Source organism: Pseudophryne corroboree, chromosome 1 (genome assembly GCF_028390025.1).
Source record: "Pseudophryne corroboree isolate aPseCor3 chromosome 1, aPseCor3.hap2, whole genome shotgun sequence".
NCBI classification, from domain to species: domain Eukaryota; kingdom Metazoa; phylum Chordata; class Amphibia; order Anura; family Myobatrachidae; genus Pseudophryne; species Pseudophryne corroboree.
Window position 1 is genome coordinate 504,758,682 of NC_086444.1, and position 20,274 is coordinate 504,778,955.

At 44.0% G+C, this 20,274-nt stretch overlaps 1 protein-coding gene across 7 annotated transcripts in view; it reads right to left on the reverse strand.

The window, feature by feature from the left end:
• LOC134895878 (cytochrome P450 1A1-like) overlaps window positions 1-20,274 on the reverse strand; it is a 124,359-nt gene that overhangs the window by 27,061 nt on the left and 77,024 nt on the right. For 6 of the 7 annotated variants that reach the window (XM_063913875.1, XM_063913877.1, XM_063913872.1 and 3 more), the window contains 2 exons: window positions 5,816-6,622; window positions 5,339-5,462 (listed from right to left, as the gene is read on the reverse strand). In XM_063913875.1, the coding sequence (XP_063769945.1) occupies window positions 5,339-5,462; window positions 5,816-6,616 (925 nt within the window). In that variant the 5' untranslated portion in view covers window positions 6,617-6,622. Of the gene's footprint in view, window positions 1-5,338; window positions 5,463-5,815; window positions 6,623-14,387; window positions 14,521-20,274 lie in introns of those variants that run through there. The other variant, XM_063913871.1, reaches the window with a different exon arrangement.

Genomic DNA, 20,274 nt, shown 5'->3' on the forward strand with positions numbered 1-20,274 from the left:
GATCACTAAGATCTGTGCAGTCTTAATTATTGTTAAAGAAATTATTTGAAAAAATGAGTAGAGCCCTCCCCCAGGTCCATAACCAGACACTTTCAGACAATCTGCGTGTCCCCATCCATTTCTATCAAGAGTGATAGGGAATGATCCTGCCATTTGACCCTGTTATTTGTGTTGGAAATGATGTGTGCGCAGGTGTTGATATTACAGAATTAAAAATGCACACACCACTGGGATGTAGTCAAGGGCGTAGCTACCATAGGTGCAGAGGGTGCAGCTGCTATGGGGCCCAGAGCTGAGAGGGGTCCACTTTCCCTGTCAAAGTTACATGTGTTACATACATTTTTCAAAAATATGCGTAGTACTTACAGCAGGGGCCCTTACAGACTTGCCTTGAGGCCTGCAATATATTTAGGTATGCCCCTGGACCTGTTCATTCTAATGTGGTATAAAATTAACTGGAGGGCATTATAATGTTACATATGGTATAATATGAACTGGGTGCACTGTAATGTGGAACAATATGAAGTGGAGACACTATAGTGTAACATAATATGAAGTGGAGACACAATAGTGTTACATAATATGAAGTTGAGGCACTATAGTGTGGCATAATATGAACTGGATGGCATTATAGTATTACATAATATGAACTGGGGCACTGTAATGTGGCACAATATCAAGTGGAGGTACTGTAGTGTGGCATAATGTGTACTAGTAGTCCTACAATGTGACATAATGTGAACTAGGGCATTTCTATGGGGCATAACATTATCTAAGGCACTACTATGGGGTATAACATGAACTAGGTCACTGCTATGGGGCATAACATTAAGGCACTAATGTTAGGCCCCATAACTTGAACTACAGTAGGTCACTACTACTGTATGGGGTATAACATGAAGTAGGTCACTACTATGGGGCATAACATGAAGATTGTCATTACTATGGGGCATAACATGATCTAGGGCACTACTATTGGGCATAACATTATCAAAGACACTACAATGGGGTATAACATGAACTAGGTCACCACCATGGGGTATAACAGGAAGATGGTCACTACTATGGGGTATAACATGAACTAGGTCACTGCTCTGGGGCATAACATTAAGGCACTACCATGGGGCATAATATGAACTACTGTAGGTGACTACTAGGGTATAACATGAAGTAGGTAACTACTATGGGGTATAACATGAAGATGGTCACTACTAGCGGGCATAACATGAACTAGGCTACTACTATGGGTCATAACATTAAGTAGGGCACTACTATGGGGCATAACATGAACTAGGGCACTAAAATGGGGCATAACATTAACTAGGATACTACTACGGTTCAGAAACTGTACTAGGGCACTGTCATGGGGTATACAAATAAAAAACAGCTGCAGAGAGGCATCTCTCTAGAGGCATTGGGACAGGGGCCCCTTCAAAATGTTGCTATGGGGCCCACAAAGTTCAGGCTATGCCCCTGGATGTAGTTATGTGACCAGTTGTCAGGAACCTGCTGGGGATCCCGCCCCCTCACAATCCCGACGGTCAGCATGCCAACCAACAGGGACTATTCCACAACACCCATAGAGTGGAAATAGAACCTGTGGTGAGCGCAGCTCACCACCAAGCCTGCAACAGGATTCGTTGCATGCGCCTCCCCCCACCCCCCTGCCGGGCATCTAAAATCAGGTATCCCGGCGTCACACGAACCCAACCCACACCAGTGGTTGACTTAAACTATGAATAGCCTAATCACTTAACCAGAGGTGTTGGTTTATTGATAGATAGCAGGTACAGCCCTACTCACTGTTACATGAACACTGGTAATGGAGCACAGCTTGATCAGAGCGGGGTTTCATACATCACACCAGATGGTGACTGTAAGCTGAAAACAGATAGCGGTGCAAGGATGCTGGAATAGATCTATAGCAAGTAATGACCAGGTCTTTCATAGGGAAGGAGACTTTCCTCCCACCATGTCACTGTACACAGTGTATCATACAGTAAGGACAAGATGACCATCTTAGGATAGGGCATGAAGCCTCCATGGAGAACAGGAAGACTGGAATCTGCACAGACGCACAGTCATCTTTCTCGCGATGAGGCTCTGTAATAAATTGTTGAAAGAGAGGTGTGTGGGGCTGTGTTTATTAAATAAATGATTGCAACATACCATCTGTGTGCACTGTTTTTATTTTAATATTTTTTTACAGGTTGACTACTGGTGCCAGTAGGCCCCGATTGTCTGAGTATGCTGGCATTTGTGGTTCAAAAAGTGCTATCATGCAGGGCCAGGCTTTCCAGGACTTGTAGGCTACCTGTAAAAAACAAATTATTTAACTCTTTAATTACAATTACCTGCACACCAACTGCCACCATGGGTACGGATAATAAGCAGGGCTGGTTTTCCTTGGGGAGACTATATTTTTTGGTGTTACTCACTTTCTTAGACATTCCATTCCTGGGTTAATTAGTTTGGGACTAGCTGCAATTACGGCAGGGGGGGGGGCGGGTCCCACGCTTTGTGTCCCCTGCTATAGCAACCACCCCCTCCCCCCCCGGCTGGTACAGCCTGGAGCTGGTTACTAAAAAATTGGGGAACCCCACACCATTTTTCCTCCTATTTCTCAATACCAGCCAAGGCTTAGTGGTCTGAGGCTGATCATAGATTTGGGGAGGACCCTATGTATTTTATTTTATTTTTTTTAACTTCAATTTGCTTTTGATTTTGATCGGAAAGGTCAAAACCAATGGCCTTTACAGCAGGCAAAAATGATCAACATCAATCTTAAGCTTTAATTTAAAGTGAAACCTGACAAATATTAAGTAGACATTTTTTAGACACAAACACTATGGGCAGGATGTAATGAAGTCTGAGTTGGCCGGAAGTGCGGGATTCCGGCCGAACTCGGACATATTTTTAAAGCCATAATCATTTACAAGGCATGGTTTTTCCTTGTACATGATGGTCACTTTAAAAATAGGTCTGAGTTTGGCCGGGAACCCGCACCTCCGGCCAACTCGGACTTCATTACATCTGGCCCTGTGTTACATTGGTTTTGCAAGCGATGTGTGTTTTGTGTTAAAATTTATGCTGCTGCACACAACTATGCACATAAAGATAGCATCTTTGTAAATGAGCAACTATTTGCTAATAGAGTTCTTCAATTTCAATAAATCTCAGGGGCTTTCTCAATCTATTTTCTGGGATAACAATAAGGCCAACCTAAGAAGTTAACTTATTAGTATTGCTGCTCCAAAGTACTATACAAGGAAGAACAGGAACTACAGTATTCAATCAATTGCAGTCTTAACCTCTCTCAATTCTCCATTTACATCAGGGGTACTTGCTTCCTACCAATCTGAAAGCCCTCTCGACTGTCCGGGCCAACTCAATGTGGTCTTGGTGAAAATGGCTGCTAAATTCCTAACATGGACCCAAAATCATTTCTATGAAAAATGTAATATGACTGACCCCCTCCTGGTGATCAAGCAATGTTCCCATTGATATGAAATGCTCCCAACCAGGTCCTTCATCATTCATATTAATTTAAAAGAAATCTTTCTAGCATAATTTGTACAAACTAGAACCCTCTCCTAGAACCCTTTCACCTCCTCCCTGAACAGGATCTGGCTATTGATGGCTAGCTACAGTCTTGTAACCTCGCTAAACTCTACCCTAAAGCAATTATTAATTATTCTTAATTCTCCAATTTATGAGGAGGAAACAATGGTCTCCATGAAAGTGGCTTTTGCTTTTCTCAGTTGCAAATTTCCCATTAGGCAAGTGAGGCATGTGCCTAGGGGTGGCACTTGTTTTGGGGCCGGCACTTGGATGCTTGTGTTGGTACTGCCAGCCTGAAATGTACCAGTAACTGCTAAATATTTCTACTGTAGTATACCACATGCTATCTTGAATGGAGTGTAAATGGGTAGGACTGGACATGCACATACTACCCCTGCAAGCTGTCTTACTTAGTAAATATGTATACATACAGTACAGTAACTAAGACTAAAAAAAATTCATAGTGGTGTTTTTTTATTATTTTATTACATTTGCTATCATCAAATGAGAACTTATAACCAGTCAATGAAAATAATAAAATTAGGCAAGGGGGGATGCATTACTGTTGTGCCTAGGGATGTCCTCACCCCTAAATCCACCCCTGGCTCTTCTCCTGGTCTGGATGGCCTCTCAGTTTCTTACTATAAGAGGTTAGCTTGCACTCTAGTCCCTAAACTAACTTCCCTCTTTAGCTTTGATTTTAGAAGGTAATTTTGAACCTGCAACTACGAGGGCTAGAATATTATTTTTTCCTAAAGAGGGCAAAGATAATTCCCTTTGTTGTAGCTATCAACCCATCTCACTGTTGAATGTGGACCTGAAAATCTTTTTTCTAAAATCCTTGCCAATAGTTTGAATTTGGTTGCCTGTTCATGTGCATACAGTTCATGTGGGTTTTGCCTCATTCTATCATGTTTTGAATGCTCAGGTTGCCATCTCTTTTTTTCTCTTTATATGCAAAGAAAGTACTTGACCACATGGGGTGAACTTTCATGCATGTCGGCAGTATATCGTAATCCTTCGATCTCAGTGCTATGAGTGTACCTCTCTCTCCTTCCCTGTGGTGAATGGCATGAGGCCAGATTGTCCCCTCTCTTCTTTATTGTTTGCCCTTACCATAGAGCCCCTTGCTTTGAGAATGTGTTTGAATCTACAGTACATATAAAAGGTATCTAAACTTTATGAGGTGATCCCAAATTGGCATTCAATGTAGATGATATTTCTCAATCCTTGTCAACTTCAAATTAAATGCGACTAACGCAGAGAGATTAGATTTTTTCATTCCCACATAACTAAAACAATTATTGGAACTTAATTTTCCTTTCAATTCTTGCAGCTCACAGATCAAATATTTAGGTATTATTATCATCAATAGTTTGTTTCATGCTAACTACCCCCCATTACTATCCTGTATTAAGTTTGATCTCGGCTGGGTCCCTTTACTTATTTATTATTATAAAAATGCTCCATGATCTCATGCTTGAATAATGACCTAATGGCGGCTCTGGCACGGTGTACGCCCCAATGCCAATTGTGTTAGCCATGCACATTTGTGCTGCAGCAACGGGAGAAAAGAGAAACAGGAGGGTGTAAGTATAATGGGTCAGGAAAGGGTGCAGACAGGAGGAATAGGATGAGGCAGGAAAAGAGAGGGTTGAGAGCTGCAGAGGTGGCAGGATAGCTGAGCTAACTCAGCAGATGCCAGGTCCATCAATTTACTAGCTCGTACATAAAAGACTATTATTTCAGGAAAACAAGAACATTTATATTTTCTTACCTGCTCCAAAAATATCATTTACCGTAGATAAAATCTGTGCATCTGATAAAGCTGGTAATTTATCTTCTAATTTCCTTTCATTACAGCAGTAAATTAAGGCATCAGTAATATCTCGCATATGGTTCTAGAGTAAAAAGAACAAATATGTATAATATGAATCATACAGTTGTAAGTTTTAAAAAGCATCTGTTAATGATTTCATATAAAAAAAGCCTTTATACGCTATGACATTTAAAAAAAAAAAAAAACTTTTGTAAAATGTGTATTTCATTGTGAAAAGTAATGCGACTGGTGCTTTTATGTAGCTGTTCTGCTGCCAGGCAAAGAGAGACTAGATAGGGAGTGCTTTGTCCAGCCAAACACTGCCAGCACCAAGGAGCTGTTACCCACATGTTCATTCTTTTAGAAACAAAGTACATACAGTTGGTCATTAATAAACAGATACTTAAAACTAGTGTGAATCTTAGTTTTACAAACCTTATCATATGACTCATAATGTTCTTTTACACGTTTTTTAGTAAAGTTGTTAAAACAGTCAACTGCTTTTAATAGAGCTTTCAATCCAGGTAGAGGAAAGAAACGTAGAATTGGAATAAAGTCAGCAGGGGCTGCAGCTCCTGATGCTTCTTGCGCCTCGTCGACGAGTCGTATAATTTCAAGGAACTCTTTATCGTCATGGTCATAACGCTTTCCATAACAAATTGCAGAAACAACATTAGTTATAGCATATGTGACATTTTGTGCTGGATCAAAGTAGCCCTTTTCAGAATTTACTAGCAGAGTTTCCACAAGAGCTTGAGCTTCTGCTGTCACAAACTCTTCAAAGCGGCTTGAATATGCTGATAAAGATCTTGTTGATCTTGAAAATTCCCTCAGTGATGTTCTTGCTATTTTCTTATGTTGTTTCCAGGCATCTCCAAACTTTCCTGAAAAAGTCAGACTTGTTCCATCAGTTATCAAGGTGAAACTGTAGAGCTTTGGACGATCAGCAAATATCTCTCCTTCCTTCAATAAAACCATTTTAATAGTCTCCAAGCCACTCACCACCACAACTGGCACCATTCCTAGCTTTATGAGAAACACATCTCCATACTTCTTGCTCATTTTATGAAAGAACACGTGGGGTAAATCTTTCATCTGCAGTATATTTCCCAGGATAGGCACACCCCATGGTCCAGGAATACATTTGCCTTTTCTAAAGATTGTCATCATTAATAACAGGACAATAATAAATGTCACTAATGAAAGGGTCACTTCCACACTTGAGAAAAGGAACATGTTCCCCTGAAAGACAAAGTATTTTTAAAGATGTAAATATATTTTATGTAGTCTGATGTAGTATAAAAGATAATTGAATGTCATAACAGGTATCTGAATTTCCCCTAGTCCTTTTTGTTGCTGAGAAAATGTTAATATTTTTATACAATGCACATTGGACACTTAGGTGAACAATTGTTATGGGGTGTTTCTTGGTGCTTTGCAAATTGCTACAAATAACTAGAAAATGATGGGACTCTCCAGCTTTAAAGTGCACACATATCTTTGGGTGTCCTGAAAGGGGACATTCAGTTCCCGCACTTCTTCCCTTAAACTTTAGATTCACTCCTACCACCACCAATAGCAATTACCATTGGAGGGCAGGTAAATTTCAGTTTTACTTATAATAATACTGCAGTGTTGATAACAGTGGCAATCACTGAACTGACCTGGATTCCTTTACAAGTTGTACAATAACTGAAAGTAATATTGAATAACTCATTACATTTCAGTGGATACATGCACAATCTTACTAACGTTCAAAGGGGCATCGTATTATCCTTAATCTCAAAAATAATTTTGTATTAAATAATTGAACACAATTAATCTGACTAAAGACAGTACATGCTCTTTGAATAGACACTGCATACTGCTCAAACCCTCACTCACCTGAAAACACTTCTCATATATCTTATTAAGCACATAATACATCATGTCTTGAGTCTCCCACTAAAACATTCCCTTTCCCACCAACCCATATATTAAGTAAGATCTGGGACATGGGTGAATCTTAGTGGGGCACAAGCAGAATTAGAGCTGGGGCCAATTAGTGTTGCATAACGCAGAAAAGGGACTAATGAGTCATTAGACAGGATGGAGCAGATGGCCACTTATGAAGGCTTGTACCGCCTCATATGCAACTCAGTGCTGCCCAGTTCTCATTAAGCAGTACAGTGTGATGTTTATATAATATACTTTAATATATATTTGACATGTACCTATATATAACCAAACTAAAATGCCATCGACGTGGCAACCACAACACAAGCACCTGATTTTGTAGCAGAGAGTCTCTGGAATGACCCTTTGAGCTCTGTGCACTATAAAATGATGTTCAATCACATGACATGTGAAGGTTCTAGGAGCAATGCTTGCCTACCCTCTAGATAGATTTTGAAAATGAAATATAGATTTGTAGGAGGACAGCTAGGAAAATGATTATTAGATGTATGCCTAAAAGTTACTTAATTTGCTATTTTAAGCAAAAGAAAAAAAAAAAAACATGGACACTTCTACGTGCTGGTTGTTGAAAAGACCTTCAGCGCTTTCAATACCACTGAGCCAAGACGCTTCTTCACACATGCTGCATGTAGCCCAGTGATGACTAACCTTGACACTCCAGCTGTTGTTGAACTACACATTCCAGCATGCCCTGCATCAGTTTTAGTATGGCCAAATAGCAAAACTGATGCAGGGCATGCTGGGATGTGTAGTTCAACAACAGCTGGAGTGTCAAGGCTAGCCATCACTGCCGTAGCCTATGTTGTGACTTTAAATGTACTTTTACTACTGTCCCTAGGTTGGAGAAATGCTGTGTGACTACAACCAGGAAGACTTAGCCCTGCCACCATTTAAGAGGAAAAGCAAAAAAACTAAAAACAAAACAAAACTGAGGATCAGTGTAAGATCATAAGAATAATGTGGAAGGTTTGTAGTAAAAAAAATACATTGGACTCTGCCTAGAAAGACAGAAGTCTTTAGTGACACTGGGCTGTTCTTTAATTAGGAATTGTATCAATTTATTTTCTACATAAGGCTACAAGCTTAAAAAAGTCTCTCAGTTACTTGGAGAATAGACATATATTTCTTACACTTTGGAATGGCAAACCTATATGCAATTCTACATCTAAATTGAGGGGTTGAATGTAACAGATGTTAATTGTCATGCCGCAGGTCCCGGGATCCATCCTCTGTTGGTGCGGCTGTCTGCGGCACCCTGTGGCCACACATGGATGCGGCTAGGTCGGCGGCGGGAGTGGCGGCTTCCTGAGGCTGGAGGGAGGACCTTGTGGCCTGCAGCTTCCCGGTGCGTCTGCAGTGCTGGGAGCTGCCATGTTGGAAACTAGCTGGATGGGTGAGTGTCAGCCAATCCTGTTTTTCTGCTGCCTATAAATAGTCTGGGATTATTGCATTCTGTGCCAGTGCTTTGTTGTGGTTACTCTGTGCCTTAGCTCTCTGCTCCCGCAGTTTGTTCTGTGCGTCTCTTGTTGATCAGTCCCGTCAGGCTCTCTGAGTTCTCAGCCGACTCTCACTGCACAACGCTCGCCAGCTCTCCAGTGCGCAGTCACAGTCAACCGCTCTCCCATTGGTGCCTTTGGATTCTGCCGAATTCTTGCGGTGGTCCACCAGCTTCAGCCTGTGCTCTTCAATCACGTGTACGCATCTCCCAGCAACTAGTCTCCACAGTTCTTCATTCACGTCATCGCATCATCCAGCAACCAGTCTTCACAGTTCTTCATTCATGTCTTTGCATCATTCAGCAACCAGTCTTCACAGTTCTTCATACGCGTCTTCGCAGCATCCAGCAACCAGCCTTCACAGTTCTTCATTGACGTCTTTGCATCATCCTGCAACCAGTCTTCACAGTTCTTCATTCACGTCTTCACATCATCCAGCAACCAGTCATAACTGTTCTTCATTCATGTCCTCACATCATCCAGCAACCAGTCTTCACAGTTCCACATTCATGTTTTCACATCATCCAACTATCAATCTTCACAGTTCTTCAGCCTCGCTTTCGCATCACTCAACAACTCAACTTCACAGTTCTTCAGTCATGTCTTTGTATCATCTAAAGCATATTCATCACAGTTCTTCAATCTCGGCCTCGTATCATTCAGTGACTTCATTCCCTGCAGTTTCCCAATCCTGAACTAAATAGTCTCAGTCTTCCTACAGTCTCATTCTGATCTGTTATCCTTAATAAATATATGAAAAGGAATTATCTTCGTCCTCCTTGTTTCCAGCACTCAGGGGCATCTGCTCCTTCGGTTGGTCGGAGTCCAATGGATCAACAAAAATAGCCTGTTCTGACAGTAATATGGAAGGTCAGTTCTTTACAGACTATGCAGAAGATTTCTCAAAGCTTGGAGAGAGATAAAGGTGCATATTCAGAGGCACTGGATTGGGGGGGCTAAGGGGGCTGCTCGCCTTCCCAACATGAGAGGCGCCGGTTGATGTACAGGAGGTGCGATGTGCTGTCAGTTGAAAGACTGCACATCACAGCCTCTGTGCAGAGCACAGACCAAGCAGCACTCACCCACCCCCGACTCCCAGCAGATCAGTGCCGCAGTTTGCCGTTGTTTAGGGGGCATGCAGAGGAGTGCCCATCTCCGTGTCTCTCCCACTCGCTTCACTCCATCTTTCTCTCCCTGTCCCACTCTCTCCATAACATTCTCTCCTCTTGCTCTGCTCTCTCCCTGACACTGTCCCTCTCTCTCTCCCTATTTTTATCCCTGACACTCTCCCTCTATCTCCCTACTTCCTCCCCACAGTGGAACCGCCTCCGCCCCCGGGGTGCACCAAAATAAGGATCCTAACTTGCCCCCCCCCCCCCCCCCAACCTATTAATATTCTGATGCACCTGGTCATATGAATGACTACAGACTTTTATATTTTCTCTCTCCGGGAGAAGCCTGGAGGGGAGAAGCAGGTGGGATTGGTTGAGGACGGGGCCGGGCCAGTAATGTCATTAGGCCCCACCATCTCGCAGCAAAATACTGTGATTCACAAATATTTGAATAAGAGGCAGGGCTAAAATGATGCGATTATCATAGAATTGCATCATTAGGCCCCACCACCACCCAGCTTTACTGTATTTATTGCCTAATTCTATCCACTTGTCTAGTTAGTGGACAGAATGTGTAAGGGGAGCCTACTTTCCCACAGGTTCCGTAAGAGTAGGCAAGTATGGGCATATGTATCAAAGCTTGGTGAGAGCTAAGGTAGATAGAAATAAAGTACCAACCGATCAGCTCCTGTCAGTTTACAGGCTGTGGGGTACTGTACATTCAAAGAGCAGAGGTTCTGGGCTTTTCTCTGTTTTGTTCTATTCAGAAAGCGGGTTATTGTGGAGAAGTTCATTACTTACCATGTTTGAATTGTATTACCATACTTTTGTATTGTGAATGTGATTCATAAAAGAACGGAAAACTCTACTTTCCGTTCCACTGCTGTGCACAGATTCCCCATCCCAGGATGGCGTTATCTGTACTACAATGTAAAAAGGATAGGGAAGTTGCTTCCTCCCTGTCTACTGCCCGTCATCCATTTTGGCTGTGCCACACTATGTACCAGCAGCCACTGCAGCCTTTCCTGAATTCCGTTGCCGGCTCATGCGCAGAACGGACCTGCCTGCCGACTCCAAGCTTCTCAGAGAGGACTGCAGAAGAACACAGGATTATCAGAGTTTGTGGCCGGAGAGACCCCCAGCCCACGTGGACAATGGCTGCCGCGGCACTGAAGGGGTTAACCCCTAGTGCCCGGCGCCATTATAAGGACAATGGGCGCTTGGTGCTATATTTAAAATGTATAGGGCGCTAGGCGCCAGGTGTTTAAAATGCTTTAAAAATGTATTTTTAAATTGTGTGCCGCGGTCCCGGACCTCTCCAGCGACTGCGGCAGTGAGGGAGCTCCCCGGCGCGCTGATCTGTGTGCGCGCGCCGGGGGAGAGGAGGCCACTGAGTGAGTGCCATACTGGGGGGACAGGGAGAGCCAGCTCCCTGGACCCCAGTGACGGGCATTACAGGCAGGCTGGAGGATGGGGGAAGCCAGCCCCATACCTCCAGCACAGACAGAGTCCTAGCGGCCAGGCTGCAGGGCTAGGGGACAGTATTTAGAGAAACAAAAACATTGTTTTAAATGTAATCACATATATAGTGTGTTGTAAGGCACTGCAGTGCCTAGGTATGTGGAGCCTGTGCAGGGCACAGGCTCAGAGTATATTTAAAGGGAAACACATGTATTTAACTAAAATGTATTTAAAGGAAAAATGCAGTTACTATAGCTGCCTGAATAATCATCTCCTGTCAGTAGGAAGTGGCATGCTAATGGCCCTGTCCTAGCAGAGAGGTGTGAATGACAAAACCTTTTGATGTGTAAGTTCCTTAGAGAAAGATGCTAATCACGGGGTCTATGGGCTTGGAACCTGTTTCATGTACCTGATTTAATTGATATACGAACCCTGAATGGCAGATGCAGGAAGGAAGACTGTTTACTGTGTTTCCTGTTGTAATCTCAAACACTGGGTTTGCCTGGAGATGTGAATGAGACAGAAACATTTGTATTTTGAAGCTATGTGATAAATTTATCAATAGTGAATGCTAATCTGATACCAAACGTTGTCTGGGTGACAGGAAGGAGGATATTGTTTTTTTGCACTTACTGACATCCTTGTAAAATGTAATTTATTTATATTTTGTGCGATAACCTGATTGTTTGGAGAAGACAGGGAGGGCTTACCCCCCTGTGGTACTGTGTAGAAAATTGACATAAAAAGGAGGCCTGCGTGCCTCCAGTATGGTAGTTGTACCATCTTTATTCTGCTGGAACATCTTGCTGTATGCTGTTGCCCCTAGCAATAGGGAAGAGTCTTTTTTAAGGCTATTATTGAGCAAATAAACATCTCATCTGCCTCAAGAAGATTGCTTCATCTTGTGACCTACAGGGTTATGCCAAACATAGCCCCATCCTCCGGCTGTCCAGGGAAGCACCTAACGTCTCCAAGTTCCGCCTTCCGCCAGCTACCGGTAGAGACCTAGCAAGTGGCTAGTGGCAATTCGTCAACACCACACAGGTGTGGTAAGGCAGTGCGTCGGCACATACAGAGCAGAACCGTGGTTCCAAACACCACGGCAGGTTAGGAGTTTGGTGGTGGCAGCATAAACCCACCCACAGCGCAGTGGGTGGAGTCAGTAACAGGCGGTTACTGATGGTAAGCGGGAATCCCCTATGTGGTCAAGCCTCGTGTGACCTGACCCTCCATTCTGTGCGCAGGAGATGGGACGCGAAAGCGGCGAGTGCTTTCGTACGGGACCGTACTGTCACAGAATTCTGGATACTAGATCGCACTGCAGAAAAGGTAAGTATACATAAATTGCTGCTTAGCCAAGCAAGGGCGGATCCAGAAGAAAATTAAAGGGGGGGCACCATAATAGGGTAACGGTAATAGTTATATTTACATGCACCTAAGGCACGTGTGTTCCCAGATATGGGGTGTGGTATCACAGGGGGTGTGGCCTCACAGAATGCTCCATCAGGTAATGATTGGTTGTAGGAGCGCATCCTGGTTTATTGCCAATGTTTCACCCTGATGAAAAGGCTGATTGGGCCTTGAAATGTTGGTCACAGGTTCCATTAGTTATGGGAGCCTGGAAGGCACCCCAGCACAATATAATTATTACAGTTTTTAGTTGGTGGTGGCAGGTGCAGCATACCTTGTTTTGGGCACTACACAGAGACTCAGACTGCAGGACATGAACTGCCCATCTTTGATTAGCAGAAGCAGCCAGCTGGATTTCCAACAAGCAGCATAAGACTTCTAGAGGACAGCCCTGTCACAATCACACAGGCCACCTTCTCACAGCTGAGCTGAGTTTGACTGCACCTAGCATGGTGGTAAAGGAAGTGGAGGAGGAAGTGCTGGGAAACTGTGCGGTAGAGTGAGGGCTGATGAAGCCTTCTGTACCATCATAAGTAACAGTCTTACTCGATGCTGGCATTTAAACCCCGCGCCTGGGCTGGACTCTGGCTGGCTGGCAGTGGGGGAGGTAGGTTGCGGTGTGAGCTCCAGCCTCCCCATTGGTTACCACATGGACTTGCTATTAGAGCAGCGGTGGGTCCTAGTGCCTGCCGGCTCTTTTATCAAATCTGACTGACGGAAATAGCAGTAGTGCCTTTTGAAGAAAAAGAAGCCAGAAACGACAGGGGGGACACGGGCCTGGGTGCCCCCCTCCCCCAAGATCCGCCTATGTAGCCAAACCATATTTCTCTTTGAACTGATGCAATATATTGTGAAAAGAAACAATTCATACATTCAAAACTTCATGAATGACAGGAGCTGACTGGTTATTACTTTATCTTGCTCCACTTTATCTCTCTCAAAAGTTTGATGTACTAAACCTTCGAGAGTGATAAAAGGGAGAAAGAGATAAAGTACCGGCCAATCAGCTCCTAACTGCCATGTTACAGGCTGTTTTAGAAAAATGATAGAAGCTGGTTGGTTAGTTGTATTTCGCTCTCTAATTTATCACTCTCCAAGGCTTTGATGAATCTCTCCCTCTATGTAAAATGACAGCATCAATATCAATAATTGCTCTTGTAAAATGTAAAACACGTAAAACACAATAATTTTAATTTTGCTAATTCATTTTTGACGGTTGTTTTCCTTTTAATTAAAATAGAAAAATCCATTTGTATTTAAAGTATCTATCTTTTGGGCTGGAATAATAAACCATTTTGAAGTCACTAAACATACAGTATGCATTGTATACCAATGTCACATGTGCAACAATTAATAGAGATAGGGAAAGTTTGAACTAGTTAATAAAATTGGAAAAGCTGTTGGCCTAACAATTGGGGTATTCAGATCTGATCGCTGCTGTGCATTTTTCTGATTTCTGATTTCTGGAGAACCTAACCGCACATCTCTAATTTTAATGTCAAATTACTGTGTTTTGTCATTGAATATCTCCCTATAAATTTAGTAACATTTTGGTATTAAAATTCACATTACCTTGGTTATCCTAAAGTCTTTAGTACGTTGCAGCTTCTCAGCGTTTTGGAACAGTGTTGCAGTGTGAAACTGGTTGCAGTGCAGTGGAGAGTGAGTAATAAACATATGGGTGGTTCTTCTTTATCACTTCATTTCTCTTGCTAATAAATGACAGACTTTATTGATCTAAATTATAAACTCATTCATGCGTGGTGGGAAAACACTGGCACATTGTTGCTCTGCCAGATAATGATGTGTGGTGAGGAATATCATACATTTTCACACATATTGTTTAAACATTCAAGAAAAAGCAGCAGAACTAAGCAAAGTAGGTTAAGAAAAGTATTTTTTGAAACCGCACAGGATGCTGATTATATTATATTAAATGATCATGTACCAACATATAGGCTATATCCAAGTAAATTATTTTATAGCACTTGGCTGGCGGTGCTCCCAGACAATTAGTCATCAAAAACTAGTATTCAAAAAAGTTTTTTTTTACAGAGACGTATAAAAGGGAAAGAGACTACATATGCCTTTTCTGGGGCACACTTGTATATATATTGTTAAAAATTAACTTTTACTATCAATTCATTAAAAAATACTAGGCTTAATGCGACTCTAATATATATGATGTATAATGTATATGTGTTCATTCAAAATTTAGCTAATAAAGTAGCGAAAATATAAAAAATAGAGTTAACCGGAAATTATTCCCACCATTTGATCTACCAATAGGATATGTTGGGAAATATGGACGCTCTGTTCAGCACCTCAAACAATTTTCTCAAAAAACAAAAATTGATATGGGAATTTTTTTGCTGATGAGGAGGGGATATAACTGAATCTCTTTTTGTCTGTTATATGGTTGTTCTCTTATGGTATGCACCCTATATATACACATGTTTGTTTCTGCCAAGCAATGTGCTTTGTTGATATTTCAATCTCAGGTCTAATTTATCTATCTATAGTACAATCTGGTGCAGACATAGGTGAGACACCCCAACAGGGAGAATATTTGTCAGTATACCAGCGTTCAGGATTCCAGTGCTGTTATGCTGAGCTCAAGGATCCCGACAGCCGGCATATCGAGTGCCACCCCTCAAACAGTTCCCAAACTCTTTTATTTACTTACCCCTTGCACCTCTTACACTCTGATAGCCTTTCAGCCCCTGCTGTCATCTCAACTCCTGTGCCTCTCATCCCAATTCCCTCTCTCATCCCCCTGCACGTCTCGCTGTCTGATACCCTTTCTCATCCCCTACACTTCTCGCTCTCTGCTTCCCTCACTCACCCCCTACACCTCTCTCTCTCTGCTTCCCTCTCTCACCCTGTACTCCTCTTTCTCTCTGCTTCCCTCTCGTACCCCATATACCTCTCGCTCTCTGCTTTCCTCTCTCACCCCCTACACCTCTCGCTCTCTGCTTTCCTCTCTCACCCCCTACAACTCTCACTCTCTGCTTCCCTCTATCACCGTCACCTCCTACACCTCTCACTTTCTGCTTCCCTAGCTCACTCCCCACACTCACTGTTGTTTTCTGTTTCCCTCTCTTACTCCTTACACCTCTTTTTCTCTGCTTCCCTCTCTCACCCGTTACACCTCTCACTTTTGCTTCCCTCTCTGACCCCCTACACCTCTTGCTCTCTGCTTCCCTCTCTAGCCCCCTACACCTCTCACTCTCTGCTTCCCTCTCTCACCTCCTACCCCTCTCGCTCTCTGTTTCCCTCTCGCACCTCCTATCCCTCTCTGCTTCCCTCTCTGACCTCCTACACATCTCGCTCTCTGCTTCCCTCTCTCACCGCCTACACCTCTCGCTCTCTGCTTCCCTCTCTCACCCCCTGCACCTCTCACTCTCTCCTTCCCTCACTCACCCCCTACACCTCTCGCTCTCTGCTTCCCTCTCTCACCCCCTATAACTCTCGTTCTTTGCTTTCCTCTCTCAACCCCTACACCTCTCACTCTCTGCTTCCCTCTATCACCGTCACCTCCTACACCTCTCACTTTCTGCTTCCGTAGCTCACTCCCCACACTCACGGTTGCTTTCTGTTTCCCTCTCTTACTCCTTACACCTCTTTTTCTCTGCTTCCCTCTCTCACCCGTTACACCTCTCACTTTTGCTTCCCTCTCTGACCCCCTACACCTCTTGCTCTCTGCTTCCCTCTCTCACCTCCTACCCCTCTCGCTCTCTGTTTCCCTCTCTCACCTCCTATCCCTCTCGCTCTCTGCTTCCCTCTCTGACCTCCTACACATCTCGCTCTCTGCTTCCCTCTCTCACCACCTACACCTCTCGCTCTCTGCTTCCTTCTCTCACCCCCTACACCTCTCGCTCTCTGCTTCCCTCTCTCACTCCCTGCCTGCCTGCTTCCCTCTCTCATTCCATACTTTCTGATCACACCTCCTGCTTAATATTGTCGGGAGTTGTCAGGATAGGTAAACTCATCAAAGAAAAGCTGGGGGTATCACAGTTGCGGCAAATTAGCAGCCGCCATTACTGAGCAATAAGTGGCATACCTGGTATGACTGCCTTCCCCCGATACTCCTGCGTCAACTAGCCAATGGTATCTAGCTGGCACAGGAGTATGTAGGGTGTGATACACCCAGTTATCCCTGTTGAGATTTAAAAAATGAAAACAGGGTAAAAAAGTGGCGGAGTGTCATACCGCTTTATATTGTCAAACTTTGAGATACAGCTATATATTTCTACAGGGATAGACAGAGAGAGAGATAGAGAGTCATTACAGCATGCTGTGTGCTGGAACATTAACAAAAACTGGGAAATATGCCCCTGATTTATTAATCTCTCTCACACACACACACACACACACACACACACACACTCACACACACTCACACCGGGGGGTATATTTACTAAGGTCCCGATTTTGACCGAGATGCCGTTTTTCTTCAAAGTGTCATTTCGGTAATTTACTAAGCAAAAATCTCGGCAGTGATGAGGGCATTCGTAATATTTTGGAAGTCCTAGGAAAAAATCACGAATCAATACACCATCGGTCAAATACGCCAGCAATTTGGTAGAAATCGGGAATTTACTAAAAAGTGCAAATCACAAACACTGCCGACAATAGCCAAACACTGCCGTGCAGAAATACAATTCGTAAAAAAGTGCTAAAAAAAACAGACCTGCTTTTTTATCCCGTGTTTGGATAGGCATGCAGGGATCCATGAGATCCGTGCATGTTTATCAGTGGGAAGGTAATGGGAAAGTGTTCATTTTTAGAAAAAAAATTGCGTGGGGTCCCCCCTCCTAAGCAAAACCAGCCTCAGGCTCTTTGAGCCGGTCCTGGTTGCAAAGATATGGGGAAAAAAATGATAGAGGTTCCCCCATATTTAAACAACCAGCACCGGGCTCTGCCCCTGGTTCCAAAAATACGGGGGACAGAAAGCGTAGGGGTCCCCCGTATTTCTGAAACCAGCACCGGGCTCCACTAGCCAGATACATAATGCCACAGCCGGGGGACACTTTTATATAGCTCCCGGCGGCCCTGGCATTACATAACCAACTAGTCACCCCTGGCCGGGGTACCCTGGAGGAGTGGGGACCCCTTCAATCAAGGGGTCCCCCCCCTCCAGCCACCCAAGGACCAGGGGTAAAGCCCGAGGCTGTCCCCCCCATCCATGGGCTGCGGATGGGAGGCTGATAGCCATTGTGTAAAAAAATGAATATTGTTTTTAGTAGCAGTACTACAAGTCCCAGCAAGCCTCCCCCGCAAGCTGGTACTTGGAGAACCACAAGTACCAGCATGCGGAGGAAAACCGGCCCGCTGGTACCTGTAGTACTACTACTAAAAAAATACCCCAATAAAAACAAAAGACACACACCTTGAAAGTATAACTTTAATACATACATACACACTTCCATATACACATACTTACCTTATGTTCACACGAGGGTCGGTCCTCTTCTCCATGTAGAATCCATGGTGTACCTGTGGAAAAAATTATACTCACATACTCCAGTGTAGAAGCCTCTTCTTCTTTTCATCCATTTGTAATCCAGGTACTTGTCAAAATAAAAAAACGGACACCCGACCTCGCATTAAAGGGGCCCCATGTTTTCACATGGGACCCCTTTCCCCGAATGCCAGGAACCCCCTCTGACTTATGTCTAAGTGGGTTCCATCAGCCAATCAGGGAACGCCACGTTGTGGCATCCTCCTGATCGGCTGTGTGCTCCTGTACTGTATGACAGGCGGCACACGGCAGTGTTACAATGTAGCGCCTATGTGCGCCATTATAACCAATGGTGGGAACTTTGTGGTCAGCGGGTGACCGAAAGTAACCTCACCGCTGACCACAAAGTTCCCACCATTGGTTACAATGGAGCGCATAGGCGCTACATTGTAACACTGCCGTGTGCCGCCTGTCATACAGTACAGGAGCACACAGCCAATCAGGAGGGTGCCACAACGTGGCGCTCCCTGATTGGCTGAAGAAACCCTCTTAGACATAAGTCAGAGGGGGTTTCTGGCATTCGGGGAAAGGGGTCCCATGTGAAAACATGGGGCCCCTTTCAGTGCGAGGTCGGGTATCCGTTTTTTTATTTTGACAAGTACGTGGATTACAACTGGATTACAAGAAGAAGAGGCTTCTACACTGGATTTTGTGAGTATAATTTTTTCCACAGGTACACCATGGATTCTACATGGAGAAGAGGACCGATCCTCGTGTGAACATAAGGTAAGTATGTGTATATGGAGGTGTGTATGTATGTATTAAAGTTATACTTTCAAGGTGTGTGTCTTATGTTTTTATTGGGGTATTTTTTTAGTAGTAGTACTACAGGTACCAGCGGGCCCGGTTTTCCTCCGCATGCTGGTACTTGTGGTTCTCCAAGTACCAGCTTGCTGGGGAGGCTTGCTGGGACTTGTAGTACTGCTACTAACAACAATATTCATTTTTTTACACAATGGCTATCAGCCTCCCATCCGCAGCCCATGGATGGGGGGGGCAGCCTCGGGCTTCACCCCTGGTCCTTGGGTGGCTGGAGGGGGGGGCCCCTTGATTGAAGGGGTCCCCACTCCTCCAGGGTACCCCGGCCAGGGGTGACTAGTTGGTTATGTAATGCCAGGGCCGCCGGGAGCTATATAAAAGTGTCCCCCGGCTGTGGCATTATGTATCTGGCTAGTGGAGCCCGGTGCTGGTTTCAGAAATACGGGGGACCCCTACGCTTTTTGTCCCCCGTATTTTTGGAACCAGGACCAGGCGCAGAGCCCGGTGCTGGTTGTTGAAATATGGGGGAACCTCTATCATTCCCCCCCCCCCCATATTTTTGCAACCAGGGCCGGCTCAAAGAGCCCGAGGCTGGTTTTGCTTAGGAGGGGGGACCCCACACATTTTTTTTTTTTTAATTTAACACTGATTTTTTATTTAAAAAAAGTGCACAATGAAGCCCAGCATGGATCTCTCAGATCCGGCCGAGATTCATTGTATTAAAGTCGGCAGTGTTTTACAAGTCACTCACGTAAAACACTGCCAAAAAAACCGAATGACATCGACATCGGTAAAACGGAAAATGCAGAATACGACAGCTTAGTAAATTAGCTGTAATAAATTCAAAAAGTTGCAAATTTACACTTGCGATGTCATTCGTGATTGAACTTTGACCTCAAACGGGAAAATACGAATCTTAGTAAATTTACCCCCGGGTGTGCAAAATCTCCCTACTGTAGTCATCTCTCATCAGCAAGAGTGTAAATAAGTGTGCTCACAATGCAACTTAATAATCACAGACACTGACATCAGTGTGAAACAGTCGCAACATCAATAGCATGGGAAGATGAGCAGCTGGAGAGCCTTGCTGACATGTCCAGGCAGCAATGTAATAGCAGCAGCAGGAGGAGGCAGCAGCCACTGCCAGCACATGCTGCACTGTCTGCTCAGTGAGCC